General features: G+C 37.3%; 1 protein-coding gene across 1 annotated transcript in view; it reads left to right on the top strand.

The window, feature by feature from the left end:
* Positions 1 to 16,158, top strand: part of Efhc2 (EF-hand domain containing 2) — a 156,135-nt gene that overhangs the window by 74,298 nt on the left and 65,679 nt on the right. The window contains exons 8-11 of the mRNA XM_051178927.1: positions 759 to 924; positions 7,851 to 7,993; positions 10,908 to 11,104; positions 14,889 to 15,019. Of these exons, the coding sequence (XP_051034884.1) occupies positions 759 to 924; positions 7,851 to 7,993; positions 10,908 to 11,104; positions 14,889 to 15,019 (637 nt within the window). The remainder of the gene's footprint in view (positions 1 to 758; positions 925 to 7,850; positions 7,994 to 10,907; positions 11,105 to 14,888; positions 15,020 to 16,158) is intronic.

The following is a 16,158-nucleotide window of genomic DNA, read 5'->3' as shown; positions in this document are numbered from 1 at the left end:
CTTTTCCCAATCTATCATTTCTTACATATGATAAGTAAAAAATATTATCAACAGTATTGACCACTTCACACTCCCTTTGAGAGTGTACACAATTGGGTGTCTTTAACTGTTTGGAGTTTTGCTTCATTACAACTATAGGTGCAATCTTATCTTGAGCAATAACATGAGTGGCTTGGAATGGTGGCTGGTGACAGGAAGGGGATTTTATTTTTCTGTTTGTTATTTAATAGATGGTGAAATACAATGTCTTAGAGTTGAATTGGAGGTGAGGAAGAGGGCTTAAAAGTGGATTCAAGGAGTAGGAGGTGGCCAATGGGTGAAGTTAAAAGGGAAGCAGTCAGGATTCAGACCTATTTGGAAAATAATTTTTATTAGTGAGTGTTGAGTGAAGATAGGAGAGGGCCAAATTTCGGGTTAAGATATGAAATTGATGGCATAGAGTTTCAAGTTTGAATTTTCATATCATTGGAAAAATCAAGGGAAGAGCAAAATAATATTCAGAAATAGGGGTGTGCAGTTATTTGACAAACATTTCTGGTTTTTTTCTTTTGAATCAATGACTATTAAGTGAACTCTGTAGTTTTTATAAACACGATTGAAACCTACTCTCATAGGATTTTACTGTGTTTTGTTTGAAAGAGTTCAAAATAGTCTACAAAATCTCCATGTTCATCTTGAAATGATAACAGACCTTTCAAAACAGCCATAATCAGAGCAAAAAAAATATTGATGTTTTGTTTGCCTGTGTTTTGTTATAGATGATTTTACCGCCATTTCATGCAAGCCTCCTCCTCTTCCAAAAATAGAAAGGAAATACCCACCTTATACTGGCTTTGGTTCTGAAGAGGATTCTTTCCGCTCCTGCGTGGGCCTAAAGCCCACACCTCATCGGAGAAACTTCAAAAAATTCATGGAACTAGACAGGTGCCCGAGGGGACCTCGATTATAGTCTTATCTTTCCCAAAGATGTTTGGAATTTATGACATAACTCTGTCACACTGCTCATTTGATTTTGAGCCCAGGGACATGGTATTGTAGCTTTCCAATGAGGTTGATGAATACATGGCTATTGACAGCCTCTTCCTTGAGTGTTTAATTTAATATGTTGTTTGGAGAACTGTAAAATCCTGTCATCTCCGGCCTGATGTCTTTCCATATCTGTCTGTCTTTCTCTCTCTTGAGGAAATAATGCAGAGTAGGAGTCAGCAGATTTCAGGGCTCAGAGAGTACATGGCTTTGGAATTGTGGGCCATGCAGTCTTCATCACAGACACTCAGATATGCCATTATAGTGTGAGTGCTACATGGACAGAATGTAAACACATTTGTATCTGTGTTCCTATAAAACATTTTATGGACATTGACATTTGAATTTCATAAAACTTTTATATAACACAATATATTAGTCTGATATATTAGTCTTTTCAACCATGTAAAAGTGTACAAACCACATTTAGCTCAAAGGCACACAAATGCAGGTGGCCAGCTGGTTTGCTAACCCTTGCTATAGTGATTTCAATGGTTTGTTAGTGTTTTCAACATGTAATTTTAGAAAATTCAAGTTGTTTTGACATGAGAGGTTTGGTTTGAGTTCACTAGGAATAGATTGCTTATATTGCTGAATATAATTTCAAAAGATAGATTTTTCAAAGTATCTCCACTATACAGGAGGCTCAGTCTGCTCCTGAATTGTTCATGTAGAATGTGAACACTGGTTATGCCACCTTTTGGTTCTTCAGGATGAGCAGGTCTTGGAGGAAAACTCTAGGGAAAAAAATGTGGGGAAATGTTGCAGATACTTGAATAGGATGAAAACTAAAATTTGTGGCTCTGTGTGAATGAAATAATGGGTTGGGAGAAAATGATGAAGGGAATGTGTGTTAAGACTTTAAGAAGAAAAAGTACCCTGAATTTGGTCCATTTGAATGAGGTCCCATGCTGTTTTCAGAACTTTGAAGGAAAGAGAACAAAATGTTATGCTATATCTGTAAAAATGGTTTAACTGGCTGTGAATTGTATGGAATGTGGGAAGGTATGCCTGTGCTGTGACATGATGTCATCTGTCTTTCAAGTAATCAATGTTTATTTTTAAGAACTATAGAGTTTTATTTAAATTTCAAATTCTCTGCTTCCTTCTCAATGTGTGGTTCCCATACTGGTAGAATGCTAATTCTTGTGCTTACTTGTGGATGTGGTGAGAAAGAAATGCTGGGGTGGGGCTCAGCCATCTCTTTTCACAGGCACCCTGGGGGATCCTAAGGCATCAGTGTTTGAGAATCAACTGATTTTTACACATAAGAGGGACACCAGCATGCCCACATTCTCTTGTTGGTAACAGCATTATGGCTAAATTCCAGGGTAGATTTTGATAGTCTCTTTTTCAGTAACTACTGTTTCTAAGGGCAGCCACCTGGAGGATATGGGCAAGAAGAATGTTCCTATTGTAAAAGAACAGGGAAGTTTTCTTATAACTAAATAATATGAAATATTATCCAGGGTGTTGCTTCTAAACACAGGAAAATAGTTCTTTGTGGATAGTTGAATTAGTTTCTCTGTCTCTCCTGTAAAATTTCCCTCAGGACTGACCCTAACTACAGATAGAATTGTACATGTGACTCATACTCTTGTGGGTTGGAGGATGAGGATATAGGCACAGATCTCTCTAATTTTATTTCTTTTTGTCCACTGCTTGTTTTGTGTCAGGAATATACTTACTTCAGGCTCCTCCTACACAGTGAACTTGTTTCTATGGTAACTGGTACAAACTGTCTGCATTAGACTGAAGTACTTTGTTCTTGTACCCACAATACTCTACTTATCATACTTCTAATAATAATAGTACTAGTGATAACAAGCAGTTGTTAACTCCTTTATAAAATCTGATTCCATCTATCCCTTAAAGCAGCCTTAGAAGAAAACAGATTCTATCCTTGCACCTATTTTTTCAAATGAGGAAAACAAGACTCTGCAACTTCTCCAAACTCACAGCTAATTTTTATTTGAATTAGGAAGTGAATCCAGGAAAATTTCACAGCTAGAGTTCACCTCCCTTACAACAGAATCTGTACTTATCAAATGATTTGGTGACTACTCACATATGTAATTTCTGGGCTTCCCTAGACTAAGAGTTCCTTGAAGAGACTGGTTTTATTGTTTACCTGAGAGTTAGAACAATGCTGGCAAATGTTTCATCCAGTAAGAAAAGGTGCAGTTGAATAAGTACAGTGATAGAAAAAAAGTTTGCTAATCCATATATATATATATATATATATATATATATATATATATATATAATTGTATATTGTGATATTGTGATATTGTGTAAATGTTTTGAGTGCATGCATGTATATCCACCACATACATGCTTGGTGATTCTGGAGGTCAGAGGAAGCCATCAGATCTTCTGGAACTGAAGTTATTAGTGGTTATGAGCTGCTGTGTGGGTGCTGGGAACTGAACTTAGGTCCTCTTCAAAAGCAACAAGTGCTCTTAATTGCTTAGCCATCTCTCGAGCCCCACTAATCCAGTTTTTAATGATGGATCAAAGTAAAAGGAACAGATGGCTTCTTACAGGAAAGTTATCCATACTTACGCTATTCTGTCTATATAGATTAGAAAAAGTCATGTTTTTTAATATTAATATTAATCTTTCACTGGTTTCATATCTTTCCCATCTATTGTTTCTACCAACCCCCTTAAGTTTTTCTGCCATTACCTAAAAAACCAAAATGGTCTTCACATGTTTTTCAATATGAAGATTGTGTATCTCTAGAGCAGTGGTTTTCAACCTGTGGGTCGATCCCTTTGGAATTAAATGACCCTTTCACAGGTGTTATCTAAGACCATCCGAAAACACAGATATCTACATTACCATTCATTACAGTAGCAAAATTACAGTTATGAAGTAGCAATGAAAATAATGTTACAGTTGGGGGGTACAGCATTTGGAAGGTTGAGAACCACTGCTCTAGAACTTTTATCTTTGTTTACTTGTTGATCTTTTGAATGTTCTTAGTTATAGATGAGCCTGCCGTGGGATTGGGGTCAATAAATATGTCTCAAGGTCCTGCTGTGTGACAAGCATTTACTTGGGTGTTTGTTGTGTTTGTTGTAGACCAGTGAGCAAAGTAGCCATAGAAGCCTACCTTCCCTCATCAAACTTCATTCTAGTTGAGGGAGTTATGCAAGAAAGTAATGGCACTCAAGTACATCAGATAGTATAGAAGAGAATGTGTTAAGTACCACATTAAAAAAGGAAAACATTTGTTTTCCATGAAAATGATCTAAGAGTGTATGAATGATGAATATCCCTAGTTGCAGTTTTCAGTGGTACTCTGATAGATCTTTTTGAGGAGGGGAAATGACATAGTCCAAGCAGAAGGAAAAATAGTGTAAATGCTGTGAACGATGCACATATATGGAGTGTGTAGAAACTCTCCAGGAGACCAATGTGGATAGAGAAAATGAAGAAAGGTCAGAAAGTACATCACGAACACAAGGTAAAAGAAATAGCATAATGTGGGGTCACATAAGGTTTTGTATGCAATCATAAGGACTCTTGATATTTAGAAACATAATGAAGAAGTGTTGGGAGATTTGGCCAGAGAACTAACTTGATTGGGCTGGCCTATTGGAAGATTCTCTCCTGTGCAGTATTAAGAATGAACTCTACAGCAATGGTAGTACATTTATGACAACCTATAAGATTGCTTCAATATTCCAAGAGAAAAGTTGTCACATCTGTATGAGTACTGTTGGAGGGATGAAATGGCAGATTCTGGAAGCATTTTGAATGTAGAGCTAATAGGATTTCCTGATGGATTAGATAAGAGGTGTGAAAAAAGTGAAGAACTACTGATGTCTCAAGGTTTAGATCTGAGTAATTAGAATGGTGCCATAGGTAGAATGGGTTTGGGGGCAAGAATACAAGTTCAGTTTGAGAACCAGTTGAGATGGCAATTAGATATTAAGTGAAGATGGGTATGGCATGTATTGAGGGTATTCAGGAGACAGCTCTAAACTGGAGATGTAACTTTGGAAGTTATCAGCATGTAGTTAGCATTTTAGTTCGTGGCACCAAATTGTACTAAAGCTTTCAGACTGTGTTAGATTACCAAGGATCAATCGATGTCAAGAAGTACACGAATAAACCTTGGGACATCCCAAATTAAGAGTTTGGATGAAAGAAAAGGAACCACTACAGGAGGATGATGTGTGTCAGACAAGGAGATAGAATTGATATAAAGCTAAGAAAATGCATAATGCTTTAAACCAAGTGAATTGAGTGTCAGAAAGAAGTTGCTGATAAGTAAAATTAGGGGGACTAAGGATTATATTTGGCATTGTGTATATGATTGTTAATTTTTGTAGGAGCAATATAGGTAACATAGCCCTTTACCAATAGAAATGGACTTAAATGAAATAAGAAGGGGCAGGAGATATGACTTACTGCCATACTTCAGGCCTTGGGTGCTACCCTCAGCATGGGGAAGACAGCAGGAAAGGACAATGGGGGAATTTAATGCAGTGCAAATAGCTAACATTGGGCTGTATGCCAAAAACATTAAAAGACCTGCATACTAAATCTAGGAATTTATAGTTTGTTTTGGGACAATGGGAATAAACACATTTTAAGACAACCAGCCGAGAGTACAAGATTGTATAGTGCTAAATTGCTAAATGTGACATGGATGATGCAAGATATGAGTAGTTGGTCACCTGGGAGGGTGGAGACTATGATCAGAAGTGTTCAGACATTTGATAATTGGCTTGTATGAAGGAAATATTTGAATATAGTTAGAAATTTCTTAAGATTTGCTCTGGGCACCATCTTGTCAGACTACCCTGATAGCATATTAATAATGCAGTTTTCTGCAAATATAAGCTCACTTTTGGGTCTACATCTCTGGTAGTGAGATTATTGATTCTGCATATGTAACAAGTTTTCTGGGTGACTTTTATGTACAGCAAATTTCATGAATGGATCAATTTTACTGAGTAGTTTTATATTACCAATTGATGAGCTATCCAGAATACTAGAATTAAGGAGGGGAATGAATGGCATATTCAAATATTCCCAGTGAATATATGCACTTATAAACTTAAGTTCTAGGAAGTTAAATTTAAAATACTATTCATTTAGACTTAGATTAGACCTTATTCAATTGTTTGTTGATGTTTTAGGCATCTTTGACATTCATTATGACTCTAGTTAAGGAGGGGACTGTTGAGTATTTCTTACCTGTGAGTTCAGTTAGGTACCACAAAAGGTAATTGGTAGAGTATAGCTGGCCCAAATAGTCTATAAAATCCATTTGAAGCCTTGGAACTAGAGATGTAGCAAAACCCAAATTGTATCCCCACTGGTGGCATTGCCCAGATTATCCTTGGTTGAGCTTTACAAACTATTGTGCTCTGTCTCACATGAGGCCTCAAGTTGGCAATCTTGTTGCTATTCTTTCCTAGCCCACCTTCCAATATAATGCAGGAAGGAGTGTGGAGAAGAGCACTTTATGCTTCTTCAAATTAGAAATGCTTTGTTGTGGTTTGTATCACGGTGAACACAAAGAATGGATTTCAGGATAGGAGAATCTGTAAGTCACAAGGAAGTGAAGATGGGCAAGCAGACACAAGGGTAATGGTTTTGATTATCAGAGACCTCCCCAAGGGCTTACCATTTATTGGAGGGCTGGCTTTCACTGGCTAATAACTGAAGCTGTGCTTTTACTGAGCAATCACAAGTTACTTAGTTCACTGTGCATGCAACCAACTTTGGAAACTATTTTCTTTTATTTTAGAGGTAGGGTCTCACTGTGTAGCCCAGGCTGCCTTCAGACTCATGAACTCGGCCTTCCCATTGCTGGGCCTATAGGTGTGTGTTACCATTGCTTACCTGAGAAAAATCTTAATTTTATTTGATTACATATTTAACCACCAATTTTATTTATGTAGCTCTAAGTATATCATCTCTATTTTATGAGTGAAACTTTCTGCAAATATTTAGTGTAATACTTTATAATGTAAAAAGTGTTACAGCATTTAACAGTTAATAAGACAGGATTCTCCTATGAAAACAGACATGAAATGACTACATACAAATAATAAGTGTTTTAAAATGGAGAAATGATCATGATGTTTATGAAGGGGAAATGTTATTGTTTTCCTTGAAAGGAGTTGAGAATGATTTTAGAGAGATGGAGTGATAGAGAGGGATATATGTTAGTTGCAAGGCAGAAAATCCTGGACTTGAGACAGGTGTCCCAGGAGTCCAATAGAGTATGTCGTCTGGGTTGTCTCAGGACATTGTGCTAAGTGTTTTTCCTGTAGCTGACAGAATTACTGTGTTTGTGGACCAGCTTCATGATCAGAGAAGAGCTGATTAATTTGCCTACATTGAGCAGGTGTTTATGAATTTTTGGTTGTGTACATGTTCGTGAGGGTTTATGTCTGTGTAGTCACACATGGAGGCCGGAGATCAACCTTGGTACTTTCCAGAAGCCACCTAACTTGTTTTTAAAGATATGGTCTCTCTTTGGCCTAAGAATTAGGCTTAGATGGCTGGCCAGTGTGCTCCGAAGAACTGCCCCATCTCTTCCCTCCCAATGCTGTGTGATCTCATGCATGTGTCTCCAGGCCTGATTGTCACTATATTTCTCAGACAAATAAAGAACAGGGAAGATTTTAATCTACTGAGAAAAATCCTTCAATGTTTAGATTTAGAATGTTAGTGATAAGACTGTTTAGAAAAGCATAAACTTCTATATTAAAGCCATGTTACACCTTTTGCAATATATATGATGCATAAAGGATTGCTTGTATAAATGCTCTAACTCTTGTGTCTCTTCTATGCAGCTATGGAAACATAAGTAACATACTCCGGTATTTTGGAAAACTAATCACACACGAATGTGCTGATGTGGACAGGATGTTTGTTATTGCATTTTATCTCAGTGATGACACACTTTCAGTGTTTGAACCTATAGAGAGGAATTCAGGTAAGAGGCTTATCTTGCTCAGCATTTTCCTCCAAACTCTTAACTGCCTTTTCCTTTTGAAATTAGAGAGTATAATCTGATTTGATAATCTAGAAGACATAAGATGATAATTTTCTAACCAATACATTTATTCTTATAACAATTCCTTAGTGTGAACCCAAATATACAAAACGATAAAAAAAAGAACAACTGTGGTCAGTTATCCATGGAAATTCCCTTTGCCACTATCATTTCTTTTTCTGAGGCACTTCTATGGAAGGTACCTCAGGGCTTCAAAGTCATGGTTTGATTACCACCAGTCACACTCACAGCCAGAGAGCCAAGAGAATGTTCCATTGTCCCACTTACAAAATCTTTGCTTGGTTAAGAAAAGGATACAATATATACAAATTTAATCTTCAGAATCCATCTTTCTGTGGTACTTCTGTTTGTTCTGGCTATTGCCAAAGGTCCTGCCCCCAGGCCTGTGGAATGTTCTCCAGTGTGTTGATCTCATGGCTATTGCTGAGGACAGATATTGAGTTACAAATTTGGAAATATAGGGCTCTGGTTTTTTTTTTTTTGTTTCAACATATTTATAACCTTTTTATGTGCTGAAGACATATGTTTGAGAAGAATAACCAGCTCAATCAGCTCTTTGGGAAAAAAAGCAAAAAGGCTAGTTTCAAGAAACCAACAAATTAAAAAAAAAACAGCATGCAAAAGTCTGAAAATGTAAGAGTCAGGTCATATACCTGAGCTTCTTTAGCCACTTAGCATGCTGATGAATAATGAATACTTCGTACAACTAAGTCAGGCCCCAGTGTGATTTGAATAATAGAAAAATCTTAAAATATGATAATAAATAAGGATGAGCATATGGTATGCTCTGAATGGTCACAAATATCAATTCTGTACACTTAGACAATTTGCAGCATTTGTAGAATAGAAAGCATACAAATCAATGAGGACTGACTATCATCCTTCAGTTTCATGGCAGATTGGGTCCACTAAAAAGAAGAAAATTCAAAGACATGGTTAGTGTGGAAGAGATTTGTTTAAACACAACAAAAACAAACAAACAAAACATCAACAAAAACATGGAAGGAACCAGAGGAAGCTCTGAGAACCATCTGATTCAGTAGGCTCTTTCTCTCCCACTTCCACTCCCACGGCTCCCTCAGTCTCTTCTCCCTTTTCTTTCTCTATAACTCACTGTATAGCTCAGGCAGGGACTAAAACTTATTATCTTCCACTTCAGCCTCTCGAATGTTAGAATTATACATGTCTAATACCACATTGGCTATAGTAGTTTCTAACTCCTATGAAGGACAGAAGAAAGGGGCAGAAAGTGGTAAGTCTTAGACCTTAGTGGACTTTTAAGGAAGACATACATATCCAAAGCTGGCAATTGTCTATGTAGGAATGGAACAGTCTCAGTAACCTCACCTTGAACTTTCATTTGTTAGCAGCAGCCTGTAGCAGCTAGGGCCTTCTTATGGTAATGTTCCCCATAGTAGGATGTGATCTGAGAGTAAATTTTCACAACTCCCCCCACATACACATCCTAAAATTCAGATTTTACCAATGCCAACTCTAGAAGTTTGGAGAGTTTAAAGAAGACTTCAAGAGTATGCAATAGGCAACTGGCAAAGCCAGTATAAAATGTGGCTCAATTTGGCTCCAAAGCCTGTCTTTCGGCCACTTTGCCTGTCTGATCTCATCTGGTCTACATTATAGTCATAAGTCTGTAGATTTCAGTTCCATGTCAAAAGATGCTGGAATGTCCTGTTCAACTCTGGTTTCTGTTTCCCAAGAAGGAAGAAACAAAAACAAACAAAAACAAAAAGCAAAACAAAAAAGCAAACATCAGGTAATGATGTCCAAAAGATAATTCTGGGAAGTAAGCAGCATGAAAGCATCACTAAAAAAGCAAAGATGTTTTACTTCAGTGTAAGGGGGAAACTCAAAGAGACCCCATACTTACTTTCTAACATGTAAATATCTGAACCTTGTCTTAGAAGTCAGGTATCTTACCCTTAATCTAAATGTCAGGTTAAGTGTGAGGCAGATCTGTGGAAATAATCTAAGACATGTGTTTCCTTCAACCCTTAGAAAAAAGGAACTTGATGGTATCCCATAGTCCCAGAAGGCCCTTGGTAAATGTATTCTTGAATTAGGGAGAAAGAGCTAAAAAAAAAAAAATACTACTTTTTTCTTTAACCCAGAAAGTCCTTGTGCCTTAAAAACCTACCAAGTAATAGGTTCATTTTCATAGTGCATGTAATATATTTTGATAATATCCATTTTCTATGTTAACTTCTCTTATAACTTCTTTCTTTAATTTAATATCCTTTCCTCCTAGATTAAACTTTGAGTGTGGTTTATTTGGTTTCACATGATGGTTCCTGCAAATGACATGATTTTATTCTTTATGGCTAGATGAAACTCTATTGTGTGTATGAGATGTATTTTATTCATCTATTCATCCATTGATGACTACCTGTGGCTGATTCCATAACTTGGCCTTTGTGACATGACATGTAGGAATATACAGCTATTTTTGTAGTAATCTGCCTTTGAGCCTTGAAGATCTATGCTCAGGCTTCTTATACAACTAGTTGATGTGCAAGTTCTATTTTTAATTTCTTGAGGAATTATACTTTTTGCAGTTGTTATATAATTTACATTCTCTCCAATGGCTTTTACGAGTTACCCAAGAAAAAATGTCATTTCTTTGCCCACTGCCCCATTCTTCCCTCCCACAATGTACAGTATGGCTTTACAGATAATTTGTACAGTCTGTGTTGGAAGAGAAAATAACTAAAGGCAAGTTATGGTTCTTGTAAGAACGAAGCAACTCATGGACTCTCTCTCTCTCTCTCTCTCTCTCTCTCTCTCTCTCTCTCTCTCTCTCTCTCTCATGTTTCTTTAGGGAATGCTGGTGGGATGTTCTTGAAAAGAAGTCGTGTGAAAAAGCCTGGACAAGAAGTCTTTAAAAGTGAATTTTCAGAATACATCAAGGCTGAGGAGCTCTACATTGGAGCCACAGTGAATGTGAATGGCTACCTGTTTCTTCTACTTAATGCTGATGAGTACACCTTAAAGTACATGGAGAATAACACAGACAAGGTGAATATACTATATAGAAGGCTTTCCACCTTCTACAGTATAGTCTGTGTTTTCCTTCCTTTAGGACATTTTCTTCTGCATTTTGCCACTGGTTTACATTGCACATTCATATATGTGGGCATGAATAATGGATCTGTGTGACTTGGCCACAGGTCTCATCACAAAGGCCTGACCCTTGTCTCCTCTATTTCTTTATTTACACGCTTAGCTCTCTGCTGCACAGCATCAAAGATTCCAGACACTGGTAGGAGGCAAGGCTAGAGTGTATCAAGTTTCCTTTTTTTTTTTTTTTTTTTTTTTTTTTGATGACACCAACAATTTTTTTTAGAAGGCAATGAAATAACTATAGAAAAGGAAGAAAATCTGATGGTACACACTGTGCCATCCCAATTAATTGGCACAGGGCAGCAAAGGAGGCTATGCCTATAACAGACAAAAACCTCAAGGGATCTGGGTAGTTGCTGAGGTTGCTGGTACCCTAATCAGTGACACCTGAGGCTGAAATTAGAATAGAAGGAGAAATTTGCTGCAGTGAGCTCAGGGAAGTATCTTCTTGTGTTTTATTTCTTGAATTAATTTTGTTTTTGGACCATGTAGCCAGATAGCCTAGGCTAGTTTTAAACTCAACTGTCCTCATGCCTTTCTCTTCCCTGAGTGTTGAGATTACAGTTTTGTACCACCACACCCAGCCTCAGTTTCTTTGTTTAATTTAAAATACTGCAATGGCAAATGTTTGCTGTTACTAAAAATGCTATGCTGAAAATATTGTTCAGTAAAAATACCATGAATAAATTCTTAGGTTTTAATTGTAGGCTTACTTGTTCAGCATATACACTATTTGTACTTGGAATTCATTGCTTGTAATTTTGAAAAAGAAATCTGTCTGGAAATTTTTTTATTTTATAGTTCATGAAATAATTATGCACTATTTATACTCATATAGTGCATCTTTATGTCCTTTATAAAGGAAATGCTCAAGGTTGAGTTGCTAGGTGCCAAGACAGAGTTAGACCCATGGCAGGTATATTAGAGGAAGGACCTCTGTGGGACAAAAGGAGAAGGATCAAGACAACACATGGGATGCCTGTTACCTTCAGAGTGCTGTGCACATCAGGTCTCATCCCTGGGAAATGAGAAAGCAAGCAAGGAGGGGCGGGGAGGAAGAACTTTAAGTAGTTAGCACTGGGTTGGAGAGATAGCATAGAGGTTAAGAGCTTTGGATATTTTCCCAGAGGTCCTGAGTTCAATTCCCAGCAACCACATGGTGACTCATAACTATTTGTAATGAGATCTGAGGCCCTCTTTCGGTGTACAGGGTTACATGCAGACAAAACACTAGATGCATAGGAAATAAATCTTAAAAACAAAACAAAACTAGTTAGTACAGTTTGGAGAAGTCTTAGTCAGGCAGATGATGATCTCAGAGCAGTGTGCATGAGTTCAGCCATGGAGAAATGACAGTTGAAGGCAAGTGGTTCACAATGATCTTCTCAGTATCTCTTTTGAGTGTAGCAGCTTCTATCATCACTACACCACCTCTGTGTTTACAGTTTTAGAAACCTAGGTTATTCTAAATCTAAAAACTACACTAAATATCAACTCTAAATTCACTCAAGAAACATGATGATTAATCATTTAGATTTCCAGAGACCACCAGGCCTGGTTTGGAAACTGGGCTCCACATGACAGGCTTTAGTTATGTATGATCTCTGAGCTTCAGTCTCCTTGCCTTTGAAGTAAGAGTAACAATAGTGCTGGTTTGATAAAGTTGCTGTAGGGGTTAAATGTGATAATTTGTGTGGGGGACTTAGCCCTGTAGGACCCATGGCAAACTTAGTCATTGTAGCTGTTATAAGCTAAAGTTATGGTTCTGAACAGAACCTCTCCCTTAACATAAAACATACAGATCTTAACTTAGAATTGCTTGGCATGGTATATTTAACTTCACTGGCATGCAAAAGTGATTTCCTTTCTAATAGAAACTTTAAAATTTGGAGCTTTGATCCCCTTCTACCCCAGGCTAGTACGTACTGTATAGTCCAATTTCCATACATGATATTGGACATCAGCAGTGAGCTGTAGACCTCAGTCAGCACTACTCTAGAGTGCTCTATTGCTAACCTTGAGATATTCTGTAAATTAGTTACATTTTCAACTTACAGAAAGTTTATTAACACAAAAAATCACTATAAATTGAAGATTATCTGTATATATTAAACAATGCATGTGCCTTTTGCTTTGTTTTGTTTGCAGTGATAGCAATTGAACCCAGGACCTTGAACTTGCTAGACGAGTACTTTTCCATTCAGTTACACATCCAGTCAAAACATAGTACATAGTTTTAATGTATAAAAGGTTTTTCTTCTTTTAGTATGATAAAGCAGGATAAGACTTTACCTAGTATCAGCATCTCAAGTGAAAACTGAATTAGTTAAAAAAAAATGCTCTTAACAAGGAAATTGTAAGACGGTAAAGATTAATATACTTCTTATTACCAATCTCAGTAGTCTTTTCAAAGGAGCTAATAGATGCTGTCATGGAAATACATGAAAGGAAATGCAAAAAAGGAAGGGGGCGCAGTAGGTGCCAAACCACCTGGATCATTTGATGGTGGAACAGTGGCAGCTTTGTACCAAAATATCATCAGTGTTTTTATTCTAAATTTTCATCTTCTCACTTTTGATCTCTTGGCTGTAATTATTTACAACGTTTTACTTTACTGGATTGAATATGAAGTATTCTTTCTAAGTAAAAAAAAAAAAAAAAAAAACAACTAAGCAAGCAAGCAAACAAACAAAAAACTAATCAGAAAGTAGGAGGTAGAAACAGTGGGCTGCCCACACAACAAATGTATGTGGGTTACAGTGCTTTTGTAGAACTTTGACACCCAGCTTTGCTATGATCAGTGCTTTGCAATCAGCAATTCCGGGGGGAGGGGGCGTCCATCCTAATGACATATAGAAAGTAAATTTTGAAAAATCTAAATCTTTATTCTTTCCATCAGTATCTGCTAAAATATCAGGGCTGTGTGTAAGAGTAACAAGAAGGATAATATTGTTTAGTAAGCTTTGCTACCTGCTATCCCTTAAGTTTAATTGTTTGAGATCTAGGACCTTGTCCTAAATCTTTCATTCAAAAGATAAAAAGGCTAGTCATTTCTTCTGCAGATATGTTTCTAAGTAAAGACATGTATAGCTTACTTTGGGTTCATCATGAAGACTTGTTGGTTCCCATTACTCTCTTAAATACAAGGAATAAGAAATGGCAGAATGCTCAGCTCTGAATGGAACATACATACCACATTGTGGAAGAAGGAGGCAGAAAGATTGTATGAGCCAGCTAGAGGCAGTGGATAACTGGGAATGAGTATCTTCCAGGCACATCAGAGCAGCTGCATAGATAGCATGCATAAGACCAAATTCCAGCATGGAAGGTATAATTGAGCATAAAATCCCATGACTGACCCTGTAACTGTTGATAATTGTTAGCTGCTAATAGAAGGAGAACCAGTCTTCTTTAAGAGCTTAGTCTCTGGTAAGTCAACCACACTCCAGTCAGTGTAAGGCCACACATCTGAAAATATATGGGAATCACCAATTGGTCCTAATGGGTTAGCCACAGGAAAAATAAAGGGAAGACAGGGGGACTTAAGAAGAACTGGGGAAGAGGTGAATGTGATTAAACCATAGCCTATGAAATTCTCAAAGAACTGATAATAAGAATGATGGTGATGATGATGGCTTCCTGAAGTCTCATGCATTTATCTTGTTTTTACTCCTTCAAGTTTCCGTATAGCAACTTTGAACTTGCCATACAAAAACTGAAACAAGAAAAATCTAAATTAAGAGAGATCACACAGGTATTTTCCGCTGCTGACAGTAATCACACAAAGGTGGTACCTTATAATACATTCAGGTAAGCTGTATTCTTCTAGCATTAATCTGTTTTCCCAAAGAATAGAAAGAACCATTTTATTCCTAGTACTTCTCAATCAGTTGGTTACATAGATTTTTATTAGGAATTAGCATTTCTTTGACTTTGTTCTACTTTGTATCCAAGGTTTGGCTATGCTGTCTAATAAGTTTTATGTAATTATATATGCGATGTTTAGAGGTAGGGATGGGACAAAAGCCAGTGCTCATAATCAGAGAAAAGGTCATATGAGTGCTGTTGTTCTTTTGCTGCAGCTAATGCCTATAAAACACAAACATGAGACTCAGCGCCCACGTGGAATTTATTGAGAGAAGGGAGAGAAAGAGGGGGTAGCTGGTGGCCAACCAAAAGCAGGAGAGAGAGAGAAAGAGCAAGAGGGGGCAGAGAGAGAGAGAGAGCAAGAGAGAGACCAGAGAGAGCAAGAGAGAACGGCACGCTTGGCGCACGTGCCATCAAAAGAACAAGTACTTTGGTGTCTGAATGTTTGTGTGCATCTGCATTCTGAAAAGCAAAAGACAGGAATCAAAGACTTTGTCTACTTTTCCCATCATGTCATATACAATAATAGTGAGAAGCATCACATAAAATTATGAGTGATATTTTTCTCAAAGGTAAAGTTGAATTCTAGGCCTTCTCAGTAGTTGACCTAGGCAAATTTCCAAAGAACAGAAACAGGGAAACTAAAGTTCAGGGTCTAGTGCAATTGTGAGAACTCTGCCTGAAAACAAAGTGAATGGCATATTTAGGGGAATATAAATTAAATCATGGATGGAGGACAAAAGGGACTTTCTCTTTAGCCCAAGAAGTCTGGCTTCTGAAAAGAATAGTAGTTAAAAGCTATATAGTATATTGGGCTTGATGTAGTCAAGATGTAGGTTGGAGAGTGGTAATGGGGACTTTCCAAATTTGTACTTACAGTTGCCTGTTGGCATCCCCACCTGGTAACCTGGGCCCATGATGAGTTTTTCAGGAGTTCATTTGTTGTTACAATGGCTCTTGTGTCTTCAAAGTGTTCTTTTGGGGAGGAACGGGCAGAGGACATACTTTTATTGTTAGAATTGCCACATTTCTGGGACCAATAAGAATTTACACTTCTTTGTTATTATGCATCATCATGTACA

The sequence above is a fragment of the Phodopus roborovskii genome, unplaced genomic scaffold (assembly GCF_943737965.1).
Source record: "Phodopus roborovskii unplaced genomic scaffold, PHOROB, whole genome shotgun sequence".
NCBI lineage: Eukaryota > Metazoa > Chordata > Mammalia > Rodentia > Cricetidae > Phodopus > Phodopus roborovskii.
The sequence above is the reverse complement of the archived record's forward strand: the minus strand, read 5'-3'. Positions and strand labels throughout refer to the sequence as shown.